The 16,160-nt window shown below is 40.8% G+C and overlaps 1 protein-coding gene across 3 annotated transcripts in view; it reads right to left on the bottom strand.

Moving 5' to 3' along the window:
• Positions 1–628: 628 nt before the first annotated feature.
• The window catches only part of MED14 (mediator complex subunit 14), a 75,129-nt gene continuing 59,597 nt past the window's right edge, over positions 629–16,160 (bottom strand). For 2 of the 3 annotated variants that reach the window (XM_027091476.1, XM_027091475.1), the window contains 7 exons: positions 15,900–16,082; positions 14,747–14,982; positions 12,491–12,670; positions 12,285–12,392; positions 6,078–6,203; positions 5,513–5,705; positions 629–2,931 (listed from right to left, as the gene is read on the bottom strand). In XM_027091476.1, the coding sequence (XP_026947277.1) occupies positions 2,858–2,931; positions 5,513–5,705; positions 6,078–6,203; positions 12,285–12,392; positions 12,491–12,670; positions 14,747–14,982; positions 15,900–16,082 (1,100 nt within the window). In that variant the 3' untranslated portion in view covers positions 629–2,857. The remainder of the gene's footprint in view (positions 2,932–5,512; positions 5,706–6,077; positions 6,204–12,284; positions 12,393–12,490; positions 12,671–14,746; positions 14,983–15,899; positions 16,083–16,160) is intronic. The other variant, XM_027091477.1, reaches the window with a different exon arrangement.

The raw sequence follows: 16,160 nt of genomic DNA on the forward strand, positions 1-16,160 counted from the left end.
AGGACCGGGGCACGAACCCGCGTCCCCTGCACCGGCAGGCGGACTCTCAACCACTGCGCCACCAGGGAAGCCCCAGGAATATCTTTTTTTATGTTGAAATTGGACCCAGATTTAGAGTAGCAAAATTATATTTCTTGAAGTTATCAAATTAACCATGATCCCCAAAATGACTAACAGACTATTTAGTATCTCGTCGCTAAACAGGTTACTGTGTTAACTACAACATAGTAAAGTTATTAGTGGTGTTTAAATTTAAAATCATGTATATTTTAGTTTATGCTTGCACTTAGCTCACTCAGTGTTAGTTTTCAAACAAAGTTCAGCGCTCCTGTTATTAATAACTTGATATGTTCTGTTAAAGTTTTCGCTTTCTTCCTCTCTAATTCTGAAAATACTTCTAATACATTCTGTTTTTTTTATCTTTTGGCCGTGCCGCGGCACGTGGGATCTTAGTTCCCCGACCAGGGATTGAACCCGCGGCTCCCTGCATTGGAAGCGCGGAGTCCTCATTTCAGCAGATGGAAAAAAGAATGTGGCAAATCAGGACCAATTTCTTCAAGGTTAAGCTAATAATAAACCAGACTACTACCCAAAACATCTTCATGAAAATTAACTAGAGAGTTGGTAGTTCTCTGAAACTTGTATGAATTTTATTTATTACTGAAATTTCTAAAGTCACATTGAAATACACTACAGACCCAAACCACCTATTAGGCAAAATCCCTATGGGCATACAGTCCCTTCGATTGAACTCGGTTAACAGAAGAGGCAAAAGACATAGTTTGTGATGAAATCTAAGATTCAAATGCTCAGTGTTTTCAAGCTGTAATAAAGTATGCATCAATTCCAAGTATCAAGCGTGATATCAAAATTCACATCCATGGGTTTTCTCTTCATAAGCATCAAAAGCAAATTCTGTTCACTGAATTCTATCTTTTGATTTGCACAATGCATTCAGAGATGACTTATAATAAGGAACAAAGTATCCACTGACTGTATCATGTTTAAAAATGCAATTAATATTTCAAAACCACAATTAAAAGGGAAAATGCCTGAAAATTTAACTCTATTAATAAAATTATTTGAGACAATATTATCCTGCCGATAAAAATACATTTCTTGTATATACATGTAGATTTCTACATGAAAGAAAGGATTCAGCTCCAAATAGGAAAGGGCTGACCCTTGATAAAAGACATCTCAGACTGCCAAACTGATGTGATTACCATTGTAAGGTGAACCCAAAACAGAAGGATAAAAGGTAAGTTAAGGGAAGGATAAAAGTTTAGTCACCTGCTTCTGCATAGTGGCAGAGTTGGGTGAGAAGCAGGAGATGAAGGCAGAAATAAGACATAGAAGAAAGGCAAAGAAGGCCTCAGTTCCGACCAGAAATGAATGGAGAATCAAGCAAAGTTGAGAACAGATATTAACTGCAATGAGATGCTTGAAACTAGAATTTGGCAGTTGATAGTCACAGAAGCTCAATTAAATCATCTTAAAGTAGAATTAGATAAAGCATCTAAAATTTCATGGAGAACAAGTATAACAGTGATCAGATAGCTCAGCATGGTATTACCATTTAAAAAACTTTCCCAAATAACATCAAGTCTCCAGAAGACCTTTGCTTTGGATCACGTTCTTTGAAGCTTAAAAAAGTTCCCGACGGACTGGGAGAGACAGCACAGTGCTCCGAACAGAAACTCTGCTGAGATGTGTAACAGAAACTCCATTTGACCCTGGACAGACCCTGGGTCTTGGATTCTTCCAAGTGAGTGCACTGCACCAGGCTTCTTCCAGGTAAAACATTTCATCATTTTGTTGACAATAAACTAAATTGGGATTGTTTAGAACCACCCCAATTCTGGTGGGGAAGGCAAGGGGGAGAAGTTAATCAAGATAAAGAAACGTCACAGAAATTTCATGCAAGGGTAGAGCATTCAAGTTCTTGGTTTCCTAATTAATGCTATATGCAGAAGTATCCTGTAAACTAAATTTGCCTAACAGAAAAGTTCCCACATCCTCAACAGAGAATGACTGCAGTATTTGGGATCCTTGATCAATATGAACTACTCACTGTTTGTTCTCAAAGATTGGGTTCTTTCTTTTTTACCCAAATCCTACACTGAAAGACAACCAAGGTCCTAAATGTTAACCACCAGTCAAATTAGGAATGTTTAAGGAAAATAAATTAACCTTGAAACAAAGATATTTTGGTCAAATTTCAGACATGTATTATTAGAAATTAATTACTGGCCCCACCAGGTTAAAGATGAAGGGAGGCCCTGAGAAGTCTACAGAGCTGATATACACACAAGTGAGGGGTCACTTTTTTAACCTAGTTTTATTAAATATTGCTTCTTTGGGATGTGTTTATAACAACTCCCAGAACATTTTCATGTAAGGATTCAAAGTGGTCATATTAAAATACAGCTTCAATATAAAGTTTATCACAGTTTTACAGTATTCAAAAATGACAGACCTGCCTTAAAAAACAAAACCCAAAAAAGGACTATTACACCCAAAACATAAGGAAACAATTAAATAAACAAATTTGGCATTTCCATAATTTTATAGTATAAAACAGAATATTAAATCTATTACTGACAAGCGGACACTGACGTATTACCTAATTTGAAATGTGTCCCATTTAAACACACTATACAAGTTCACTATACAAAAGATTGATGGTCTTTTTGATGAAAGAAGTGCACCCTGAAAATTTTTGCCACTTTAGAATATTCAGCTCTTAAAGTCAAAAAAGTCCTTTTGCTTTTTTAAACTGAAGGCTGAATTCAGATTTTTTTTTTTTGTTGTTTTGTCTCTTTTGTCAGCCTTCCTGGTTTAAAAACAATAGTATCTATGGACGCCCACCAGGGGGCAGTGTAAGATTAGCCATTAAATCACGAACAGCTGCAAATATTGTGCATTCACCTGCAACAGAGAAAAATGGTCATTAGCTATTCGCAATACAGGAAAGATGATGTTAACACACCGGTGGGGGTAGGGGTAATTACGTCTAAGATTAGCAAGAACTTTAAAGACCAAGACAAAAGACTAGACTTTAACTGCACGGATTATAGGGGATTAAGCGTTAAGTATCAGACGATACTTGGTTTGGGTTTTGTTTTTTTCATCATGAAGACATTTTGGGCAACTCCCAGTTAGATCTGAATTTAAGACAATATGCCTAGAGTTTCTCTACAGAAACACTGGAGCATTGGATAAGACTTTGAAGTCGGACTTCAAGGCTCCTGACGACCTTTTCTTGAATCTAATGCAAGATCTAATTTTATATTTATATATTAGTTAACAACATCAATCGTGTCCTTCTGATGTTGCATTAAAGGCCAGATAAAAATGTCTACGACAGCACTAATAGAACCTTCTGTGATGACAGAAATATTCTATATGTGTGCTGTGGCTACTGAATACTTGTAATATAGCCAGTGTGACTGAGGAACTGAATTTTACATTTTATTTGATTTTAAATAAATTTAAATAGCCACATGTGAAGAGTGGCAGTTATACTGGACAGTGCAGGTCTATGACACCTATTGGAGTCTCCCTCAAATTTCCAGGAATTGATCAACTTCTGGAGTTCAACGTTAAAATCAATTAGTACAAAAATAAAATGATTCGTCCTTCACCGGGGAGGAAGTGATGAGTTTGGGAGGAGGGGAGGGGTGGCTAAAGTACAGCACACCAACAATCCCAAAACAAGATTCGTTTGTGTGCGTGTGTATGGGGGGGTGGTTGGGGGAGGTTAATGATTCATCCTCTCAATTTCCCCTTTGCTCAAAGAACGAAACACCCTGCCTCTTACTTATTGTGTGTGTGTGTGTGTGTATGTGTACATACACACACACACGTATCTCAAATATTTCAATACAATAAACCAAAACCAGTTGTAAATATGAGAAACCCCAAACCGGGTCCTTTCCCTAGAGCATGGCCTAACGCTACAGTGGCTGAGAGCGAAGGAAGTGAAGACCTCAATTGAATAATGGCCTTCCGGCAAAGGGCAGGATGTGCAGTGATCCTGCGGAAGTCACTGCAACCTTCTCTCCAACTACTGGAAAATTAAGGTACAGAAAGAAAAATCCAAAGGTTTAACCAGTCTAAGGTCAAATAAAAGAAAAAAAGAAATATACTTCCAAAATATCGCAACAATTTCTTAAATAAAAGAAGTTACAACTTTTTATTTTTAAAAAACACATTTTCGTTATTGATAGGGAGAAAAACTTGCTCGATCCCAACAGGATCAAACATTCTTTCCTTTAAATTTTAAATTCCATGAGACATAATAATGATAGTCATCTGCTTGCGAAGGAATGGTGTTTATTATCAAAGTTACACTGAACTGCTACTTGGAAAATGTTGATAGCTTTAAACTTTGATTCTGAAGGACCTATTCTGAGCTGAAAGAAGAGAAGTCAAAGGATGAAAGCAGAAAATTATAAGAAGTGGAAGAAGCATTACAACAAAAGAAGCACACCCTTCTCTACTGCCCAGTGTGTTCCTTATAAACTATATGTAGGTGAGAACTTGTCTATGTATACAATATGGGGCAACAAACAGCTGAAAATATAATTTCTCCCATGATTCCTGTGTCTTGTAAAATTTTGACACTGTGGTACCTAAAAAATGTTTCAGAGAACAACTTTCCCTCATTTAAAAAATTAATTCTGTTATCATACTATTCTAAACAGAAAGATACAGAGGACTTCCTTAATATTAGAAATAAGCAAATTTTAATTTAATTTCCTTAACGTTAGACATAAGCAGAATGGAAGAGAAGTTCTCTTTGCTGAGCTTTATGTTTTATAGTAAAAAATTTAGCACTGCCAGAAGTTCCGTGTTAAGAATAGGCTACTCCGGTATTGAAGGGACCTTGTTTATCTACCAGAATCATTCTGGTCTCTTCGAAAATGTTCAGTTTGAGAGCTTCATTGTGCACTTGGTGAAAAGGTTCACTTGCACCCGCCTAACACTTATATAAGAAGCCCAAGGAGCAGTGATGCCATTTGTATCAGCTTTTATTCTTCACAAAACATTTAGAAGATACAGACGTTTGAGTGATATTATTCTATTCATGACTGAACCATGAAATAGGAGAAACCAACATGCATTTCAACTTGGTGATGTACAGAGTGGCAGGTATCGATGGTGGGGCAGGAATTCACAGCCATGGAAAATTCTATCATCCTAACCTAGGGCTTTGTGGCAACGTGTGCTATAAATACAAGCTTCTGGCATTAGCTACTGGGTCAGTCCCAATAGTAAATCACTAACAAAAATAAAGTCCAGGCAGCAGAGACATGGACAAAACTGAAGAACCAGTGAGAAAGGAAGAAAGCGACAGGCAGACATTAAGAGGGCCACAGCAACCAGAGCTCTACTACTAGGACTGGGGGGCAAGGTGGGTAAGGAGGGAGCAGAGGGGAGAAGGGGGATCTCTCAAAAGAACGTTTATAACATATATGCAATAAAATATCATCTACTTGTCATGTACCTTGTCGTGGTGGGTTCATCTCTGCAAACCTCTTCAGAATGTTGCTGACCATCATGGGAGCAGCAACAGAAGAGTTCTGCTGTCTGGGAATGTCTGCCTGCTGGGTGGTACCTGAAGCCATGTCATAAATGATTGGAACTATAATACTAACAGGTTCTTGGGGAGGGACCGATGTTTTCTGAGTTAGCTGAAGCTGTAGACACAACACAAACAAAAGAGAATAAAAACAGTAAGAAAACAAAATATTTATGTAAATGTATCAGAAGTACTATCATTTACTGTCAGATTAAGATACAGTAAAAAAAATTAAATAGAACAAGAAAAGTGACAAACAACTAAATATTATGATTAAGATGCAACTGTGTCACACAATTACCTGTCTAAACTGACAATTAAGGGATCTGGGCCTATATTTGGCAGCAACAGGTAATTTCTGTAGGTACCCAAAAGATGCTCTGTTATCCTCAAATGGAGTCTCCCTCAGAAGCTCTGCACACCTGCACCCATATACACACACACACACACACACACACACAAACACATGTGCACGCCAGGTGGTACTTACAAAAAATAGCATTTTGGATTTCAGCACCACAGCAGGTGTCCCAGGAGGTGCAATTGGCGGTGCACTGGGAGGGATCGTCAGGCAAAACTGAACGTTCCATTTTAGCTGTGTTGCCTGGTCAGGAAACTGTTTTGAAAAGAAAAAAAAGTAGGATAAAGTCATATGAACATTTAAAATTATATTCTAGTGTAGGAGCCTGAAAGGTTAGAGGGAATTTTATACTCAATTATCAGTAGATCATAAAGTCGATAACCTGCCTTTTCTCAAAGGAAATATACACATGAAGGTCCTAACTGAAGAGTCAGCTCTGGATTCATGATATGTTCACCTTCCTTCCCTCCCACTTCATTAATTCCCAAGGCCTGCGGGTTCTCCTTCCTCGGTGTCTCTGACATCTGTTCCCTCCTCTCTATTTTCACTGATGCCACTGAGCTCAGGGCTCCGTTACTTCTCCCGTGGCCCCCCAATGGTCCCTTCCATTGGCTGCCTCTCCCAATCCATCCTTACACCACTGCCAGACAAATGTCCTAGAGCATGGTTCTAATCTAGCTGACAAATGCTCAGTGACATGCAGTGATCCATGCTGCCCCCCTCACCCCCCAAGGACCAACACTGGCATTCAAGGCACTTAACTGGTGCCAATCTAGACTTCTCAGTCTCATTTCCAACTCCTTCCCTAAAACAAACTGCATTAATAATTTTAAACTATATCTACTGGAGCTTTTTTAGTGACATAAATATTTACTCCTTTAAAAACTCAAATGGATTTTTTTTAACATAAATAATGTTTCCTATAGCCTATCAGAGCAGAAGCCAAATGCTGACACTACTAGCAAAAGAACACTGCCGTCCCAATATTAATAATAAAACACCAACTGAAAAAAGGAATGAGGTATTTGGAATTACCCAAAGCAATGCTAGAAACATTAAAATGAAAGGCCTATTGCAAGACTGGAAAAATAAAATTAGCTGCCATCTGGATTCCAGCTATATAACTGTATACTTTCATAGGAAAGAAGAGGCATTTAAAAACCTCCCCAGAGGGAGAGAGGGGGAAGATGGCAGAAGAGTAAGACGCGGAGATCACCTTCCTCCCCACAGATACATCAGAAATACATCTACACGTGGAACAACTCCTACAGAACACCTACTGAACGCTGGCAGAAGACCTCAGACCTCCCAAAAGGCAAGAAACTCCCCACGTACCTGGGTAGGGCAAAAGAGAAAAGAATAAACAGAGACAAAAGAACAGGGATGGGACCCGCACCAGTGGGAGGGAGCTGTGAAGGAGGAAGGGTTTCCACACACTAGGAAGCCCCTTCGCGGGCGGAGACTGCGGGTGGCGGAAGGGGGGGAGCTTCAGTGCGGCGGAAGAGAGCGCAGCCACAGGGGTGCGGAGGGCAAAGCGGGAAGATTCCCACACAGAGGATTGGTGCCGACCGGCAATCAATCATCAGCCCGAGAGGCTTGTCTGCTCACCCGCCGGGGTGGGCGGGGCTGGGAGCTGAGGCTCGGGTTTCGGTAGGAGCGCAGGTAGAGGGCTGGGATTGGCTGCGTGAACACAGCCTGAAGGGGGCTAGTGCGCCACGGCTGGCTGCCCGGGAGGGAGTCCGGGGGGAAAAGCCTAGAGCTGCCCAAGAGGCAAGAGACTTTTTCTTCCCTCTTTGTTTCCTGGTGCGCGAGGAGAGGGGATTAAGAGCGCTGCTTAAAGGAGCTTCAGAGACGGGCGTGAGCCGCAGTGATCAGCGCGGACCCCGGAAACGGGCATGAGACGCTAAGGCCGCTGCTGCCTCCACCAAGAAGCCTGTGTGCGAGCACACGTCACTCTCCACAACCGCCTTCTGGGGAGCCAGTGCAGCCCGCCACTGGCAGGGTCCCGTGATCCAGGGACAACTTCCCCCGGGAGAACGCACGCCGCGCCTCAGGCTGGTGCAACGTCACGCGGGCCTCTGCTGCCGAAGGCTCGCCCGGCATCGGTACCCCTCCCCGCACCCCCCCTCCCCCCCGCCTGAGTGAGCCACAGCCCCTGAATCAGCTGCTCCTTTAACCTCGTCCTGTCTGAGGGAAGAACAGACGCCCTCCAGCGACCTACACGCAGAGGCGGGGCCAGATCCAAAGCTGAGCCCCTGGGAGCTGTGCGAACAAAGAAGAGAAAGGGAAATCTCTCCCTGCAGCCTCAGGAGCAGCGGATTAAATCTCCACAATCAACTTGATGTGCCCTGCATCGGTGGAATACCTGAATAGACAATGAATCATCCCAAATTCAGGAGATGGACGTGGAGAGCAAGATTTATTATTTTTTCCCCTTTTCCTCTTTTGGTGAGTGTGTATGTGTATGCTTCTGTGTGAGATTTTGTCTGTATAGCTTTTTTTTTTTGCGGTACGCGGGCCTCTCACTGTTGTGGCCTTTCCCTTTGTGGAGCACAGGCTCCGGACGCGCAGGCTCAGCGGCCATGGCTCACAGGCCCAACCGCTCCACGGCATGTGGGATCTTCCCAGACCGGGGCACGAACCTGTGTCCCCTACATCAGCAGGCGGACTCTCAACCACTGCGCCACCAGGGAAGCCCTGTCTGTATAGCTTTGCTTTCACCATTTGTCCTAAGGTTCTGTGCGTCCGTATTTATTTTTATTGTTTTACTTAAAAAAAAATTTCTTAATAATTATTTTTTATTTTAATAACTTTATTTTATTTTATCCTCTTTCTTTCTTCATTTCTTCCTTTCTACTTTTTCTCCATTTTATTCTGAGCCATGTGGATGAAAGGCTCTTGGTGCTGCAGGCAGGAGTCAGCGCTGTGCCTCTGACGTGGAAGTGACAACTTCAGGACACTGGTCCGCAAGAGACCTCCCAGCTCCACGTAATATCAAATGACGAAAATCTCCCAGAGATCTCCATCTCAACACCAACAGACAGCCTCACTCAACGACCAGCAAGCACAGTGCTGGACACCCCATGCCAAACAACTAGCAAGACAGGAACACAACCCCACCCATTAGCAGAGAGGCTGCCTACAATCATAATAAGCCCACAGACACCCCAAAACACACCACCAGACGTGGACCTGCCCACCAGAAAGACAAGATCCAGCCTCATCCACCAGAACACAGGCACTAGTACCCTCCACCAGGAAGCCTACACAACCCACTGAACCAACTTTAGCCACTGGGGACAGACACCAAAAACGACGGGAGCTACGAACCTGCAGCCTGCAAAAAGGAGACCCCAAACACAGTAAGATAAGCAAAATGAGAAGACAGAAAAACACAAACCAGATGAAGGAGCAAGATAAAACCCACCAGACCTAACAAATGAAGAGGAAATAGGCAGTCTACCTGAAAAAGAATTCAGAATAATGATAGTAAAGATGATCCAAAATCTTGGAAATAGAATGGACAAAATGCAAGAAACATTTAACAAGGACTTAGAAGAACTGAAGATGAAACAAGCAATGATGAACAACACAATAAATGAAATTAAAAATACTCTAGAAGGGATCAATAGCAGAATAACTGAGGCAGAAGAACGGATAAGTGACCTGGAAGATAAAACAGTGGAAATAACTACTGCAGAGCAGAATAAAGAAAAAAGAATGAAAAGAACTGAGGACAGTCTCAGAGACCTCTGGGACAACTTTAAACGCGCCAACATTCGAATTATAGGGGTTCCAGAAGAAGAGAAAAAGAAAGGAACTAAGAAAATATCTGAAGAGATTATAGTTGAAAACTTCCCTAATATGGGAAAGGAAATAGTCAATCAAGTTCAGGAAGCACAGAGAGTCCCATACAGGATAAATATAAGGAGAAATACGCCAAGACACCTATTAATCAAACTGTCAAAAATTAAATACAAAGAAAACATATTAAAAGCAGCAAGGGAAAAACAACAAATAACACACAAGGGAATCCCCATCAGGTTAACAGCTGATCTTTCAGCAGAAACTCTGCAAGCCAGAAGGGACTGGCAGGACATATTTAAAGTGATGAAGGAGAAAAACCTACAAGCAAGATTACTCTACCCAGCAAGGATCTCATTCAGATTTGATGGAGAAATTGAAACCTTTACAGACAAGCAAAAGCTGAGAGAGTTCAGCACCACCAAACCAGCTTTACAACAAATGCTAAAGGATCTTCTCTAGGCAAGAAACACAAGAGAAGGAAAAGACCTATAATAACGAACCGAAAGCAATTAAGAAAATGGGAATAGGAGCATACATACCGATAATTACCTTAAATGTAAATGGACTAAATGCTCCCACCAAAAGACACAGACTGGCTGAATGGATACAAAAACAAGACCCATATATATGCTGTCTACAAGAGACCCACTTCAGACCTAGAGACACATACAGACTGAAAGTGAGGGGATGGAAAAAGATATTCCATGCAAATGGAAACCAAAAGAAAGCTGGAGTAGCAATTCTCATATCAGACAAAATAGACTTTAAAATAAGGACTATTAGAAGAAACAAAGAAGGACACTACATAATGATCAAGGGATCGATCCAAGAAGAAGATATAACAATTGTAAATATTTATGCACCCAACATAGGAGCACCTCAATACATAAGGCCAATACTAACAGCCATAAAAGGGGAAATCGACAGTAACACATTCATAGTAGGGGACTTTTAACACCCCACTTTCACCAATGGACAGATCATCCAAAATGAAAATAAATAAGGAAACACAAGCTTTAAATGATACATTAAACAAGATGGACTTAATTGATGTTTATAGGACATTCCATCCAAAAACAACAGAATACACATTTTTCTCAAGTGCTCATGGAACATTCTCCAGGATAGATCATATCTTGGGTCACAAATCAAGCCTTGGTACATTTAAGAAAATTGAAATTGTACCAAGTATCTTTTCTGACCACAACGCTATGAGACTAGATATCAGTTACAGGAAAAGATGTGTAAAAAATACAAACACATGGAAGCTAAACAATACACTACTTAATAACGAAGTGATCACTGAAGAAATCAAAGAGGAAATCAAAAAATACCTAGAAACAAATCACAATGGAGACACGATGACCCAAAACCTATGGGATGCAGCAAAAGCAGTTCTAAGAGGGAAGTTTATAGCAATACAATCCTACCTTAAGAAACAGGAAACATCTCGAATAAACAACCTAACCTTGAACCGAAAGCAATTAGAGAAAGAAGAACAAAAACCCCCAAAGTTAGCAGAAGGAAAGAAATCATAAAGAGGAGATCAGAAATAAATGAAAAAGAAATGAAGGAAACGATAGCAAAGATCAATAAAACTAAAAGCTGGTTCTTTGAGAAGATAAACAAAATTGATAAACCGTTAGCCAGACTCATCAAGAAAAAAAGACCTGTATGCAGAAAATTATAAGACACTGATGAAAGAAATTAAAGATGATACAAATAGATGGAGAGATATACCATGTTCTTGGATTGGAAGGATCAACATTGTGAAAATGACTCTACTACCCAAAGCAATCTACAGATTCAATGCAATCCCTATCAAACTACCACTGGCATTTTTCACAGAACTAGAACAAAAAATTTCACAATTTGTATGGAAACACAAAAGACCCCGAACAGCCAAAGCAATCTTGGGAAAGAAAAACGGAGCCAGAGGAATCAGGCTCCCTGACTTCAGACTATACTACAAAGCTACAGTAATCAAGTAAAGATGTAAAAAAAAAAAAAAAAATCTCCACAGAAAGGACAGATTTTTCAATAAATGGTATTAGGGCAGTTGGGGGCATCTGAAAAAAATTGGACCCATACCTCACCGTTTGACCCCAAGATATATTTTAAATGGATCAAATATATAAGTAGTTTACAGAATGATTCCGTAACAGTATTAGGAGAAGCCACGGGAGGATTATTTCATGATCTGGGAGTAGGAAGAGTATATTAAATGTATCTTTTTATAAGAGAGAAGCCACTGATAACTTGGATTGCCTGTGGGGAGGAGGACTAGATGGCTGGATAGGGATGGATGTGAAATTTCCCACTGTATTACCTTGTTCTAAATTCAAAAGATATAAGAGGATTGTGTTACCTACCCAAAGACAAATAAAATTTAAGTTAAAAATTAAGGATGCAAGAGAAAAATGAAGTACATAACATAAATGGGTGAAAACCAACATATTACTGTTCCCACCAACTCCAACCTCCTCAGACCGACCTGGCTAGAAAAGTCTGTGTGTCTCTGTAACTTACCAACTCTAGCTTCATAATATGCACACAGTCCCTGAGGATGTGTGTAGGAGCTCCTAACAGCTTGGTGAAAGCTATTAATGTATTGGCTTTAAATGGCGGTCCTGCAACCTACAAGGATAAATAAAGCAAGTTAAGTTACTCTTCATTCTACCTTGACTCCTCTGTTTCACCGACTGTATTAAAATTATGCATTAAGAAACACATACTCTTGTTTCAAAGAATTTCTCTAAAACTTGAAGTTCATCAGGTTTCCACTGTCCTGCATTTTCGGGTGTCACTTTCAGCTGAAGTGTTTGGTTGGTTTTGGGACTAAGGGCTACTCTGCATTTCAGCGCATCAGTCTTAAACATGATCACTCCAGGTTCATTGGAATTTATCAGCTGTAGCTGAAAAACAAGAAGCATGCATCAGATTAACATGTGAAATAATATGTAAGTCAAAGGGAAAATGGAAATGTTAACTAGAGAAATGTTTCAAAAGGAAAACAACTAAGTTGCTACCTGTTCCACAAAAAGGTATCTAGGCACTGGGCACCAGCAATTGCTAACCATATAGCAAAGAGAGGCAATCAGACATTATGTGTCTCCTGATGGAAGAACATAACACCACCTATCAAAACCACAACCAGCTTGAGCCTGAATTCAGTAGTCAGATCCACAGGGTTGATCAATATTACAGAAATATGGAGGTCAAAAGAACATGTTAGATGATTCCAAAGGGATGCAACCAGCAAGATCCAGACTGAGAAACTCCACAGGACAAATGATATGGCTTCTTCAACAAATACATTATCTAATGAGAAATGGAGGGGGAACCTATTGTTTAGAAAGGACTTAAGAACATGTATGGATTTTGATTCAGATGGTAAAACCTGTGACAACTTGGGAAATCTGGACACCAATTAGAAATCTGATGATAAAGAAACTATGGATGAAATGATGTCAGGAATTTGCTGTCAAACAATCTGGGAGGAGGAGTTATAGGTGAAACAATGTTAGTGTGAGTTCACTGTGTTGAAGGTGGGTGATGAGAACAGACAGGTTTATTATATAATTCTCTCTACTTTTGTATATGCTTAAAATTGTCCACAATAAGTTTTAAAAAAAAGATCCAGTAGGAAGAAAGAATAAAGAGTTCAATTACAAAATGTTAGATCTGGACTGGGACGATATGCTAGGCCAGGGGTTGGTAAATATTTTAGGTTCTATGGTCTGTGCTGCAACCACCCATAGACAATATGCAATTGAATGCGTGTGGCTGTGTTCCAATGAAACTTTACAAAAACAGGTGGAGGGCAGGACTTGGCCTCCAGGCCCATAGTTTACTGACCTCTGCACTAGCCTAATATGCTGATTATGCAGCAAAATGCATATGAGGTTCAAAGGGCTGAAAGCTTACATGGCTGTTAAGTGGCAGAGGTGAGGCTAGATCACAGGTCTGATGATAACTTTTGAATGCTAATTTATTTCAACTTACGTTAAAACTTTTCTTTCTTTCAAATTTGAATATAAAGGTTGCAAAATAGCTTGGCGCCATCTGTGGTGAGGCTATTTTAAACGTTCACCATTCTGACTACCTCATTAACATAAATATCAATAATAATTATTATAAATAATATGTAACTGAATACCAAAACATTATGTAAAGGTTTTATATGAAGTTATCTCAAATTTCCACAACTGTTGTGAGTTAGGTAGATACTACTATCTACTATTATCAAAAAAGGTGAAGAAATGTGCCGAAGCTCGTACCAGCCAGTGGCATGGCCTGGCTACAAACTGGGGTAGCCTGACTATAGAACTGGTGCTCTCAACTCTGAACTGTCTCCTAAGGGCATCACCACAGGATAGAAGTCTTTTTCTGTAAGAGTTTTAAATCAATTCAGTTGCTCATGTGTTTTTTTAAAATACTTATTTATTTATTTATTCTGGCTGTGCCAGGTCTTAGTTGCAGCATGTAGAATCCAGTTCCCTGACTAGGGATCGAACCCAGGCCCTGTGCACTGGAAGCACGTCTTAGCCACTGGACCGCCACGGAAATCCCCAATCGCTCGTGTATTTAAAAAGTAGCTCTCATCCTTGTGATCATAAATAATTTCACGATCACAGATTCCGATTCAGCCTGCCTGCAGAAGCATTCCAGAGGGCAAATAGTTCCTCGTATGCTATTCTCTACCAAGTCAGATCCTGGGTGCACTTGTTCTACGGTATCGTGGGGACCTATCCCCAGGTCCATGATAGCCACAGTATGGCAAATTATAAGTGAAGGAATTTGTTAATGTAAGAATGGAAAAGAAAATAGTGGATCCATTTTTAATGCTAGGGTGGAGGGCAAAACACAATGCTAACAGGCTGGTTGAAGGAGGTGAGGGAATAGCACTTCAGTTCAGATCCTACTCTAGGAAACAACTTAGCACCTGCTTTGACAATCACCACTTAGGAATTCAGCAGGTACCCACATACCGTTTCTTGTTGAATAATTCTTTGAAGGTGTCGTCTCATGATGACGGATCCAAGGAATCTCTCAAGCGGAGAACAAAGGTAACTACCTGCTAGGCCGGGCACGAGGCCTGGCGTTGGAGAGGGCAGCAGTAAAATATTCAAGGCACTGTGAGTGAGGATGGTAGGGATGGAGGCCGCCCAGGAGCGCTGAGGTAGTTTACGAGGTGGAGGCATGTTTGTGGGCATCGTTTGGGAACCTTTTGGGAAGGAAAACGTCATTTTTTTTTTTTACAAATACACACAATCTCGTTGTTCCCTGTTTTGCTTTTATTAAACACCTTTACTTTTCTATAGCAATCCATACTGTTTCCGTTACTCCCTGTGGTGTTAACAATCACATATTAGTTTCCTTACAGTTATTCTCCTCCCTGCAGCCAGGTCCCTTGCAGTGTGACTTTGCAGCAGTTCCTTCAAGGAGTGGGGTCTACTTCTTTACTTGGGATCTGGGCTGGCCTTGTGACTTGCTGTGGCCTACAGAATGCAGTGGAAATGACACAGTGCCAGCTGCAGGCCTAGGCTTTTACTGACTCTCCTGGAATTCTGTCTAGCCCCAGGTGAGCAAGCCCATGGTCAAGTATGAGACCACAAGAAGCAGAGAGAAGCCAGGCCCCAGCCAACCCAGGAGCTGACCACAGATGCATGAGTGAGCCCAGCAGAGCCTGGAAGAATCACCCAGCTGGGCTCAGCCCAAATTGCCAATCTGCAGAACAGCGAGCGAACATATGATTGTTGTTTTAAGCCACTAAAAGTCACGTGGCAAAAGCTAATGAACATATGTGTACAATTCTTCTTTTCTGTGTTAATTTGCATAACCTTGTCAGTTACCTTTAGGTATCTTTTAAGGTCTAGTAGTGCAGCTAAGTTAGTAGTCATAACAGAGGTACAGGGTTCACCTCAGAAGACTTCTGGAGGAGACATTCTCCTTTCTTACATTTTGCCCGACTTTTACAAATTTAACTACTGTTACAACTAATTTACTAAATGGATAAAAGTTTAAGTTACTGAGTATCCTTATTAAGTCATGACTTTCAAATGTGAGGTTGAGGATAGAATGATTAAAACAGGTCATTTATGTTATTCTAAAAGCTAACATAAAAGTGTCGATGACACTCACTTGTTCCAGCTCGAGGGGAATGAGAAGCATCTGGAACTGGAGAATGTAGTGATGGGTTGGCTGGTGACATCCCAGGCATGCGTGTTGCTGGTGAGGGGCCAGACACTTGAGGAGACCCTGGCCAGTTCCCTGCTCGTCCACTTGGTGACACCATAGTGTATGGAGAACTAGGGTCCAGGGTTCCTGTAAACAAGTAAACAAATGGTTTTCAAAACCTATATTTTAATAGCTGAAAAGCTATTAAATAGCTGACAACATTCA

Source organism: Aethalodelphis obliquidens, unplaced genomic scaffold (assembly GCF_003676395.1).
Source record: "Aethalodelphis obliquidens isolate GAN/ISIS:26980383/991018 unplaced genomic scaffold, ASM367639v1 scaffold71, whole genome shotgun sequence".
NCBI classification, from domain to species: domain Eukaryota; kingdom Metazoa; phylum Chordata; class Mammalia; order Artiodactyla; family Delphinidae; genus Aethalodelphis; species Aethalodelphis obliquidens.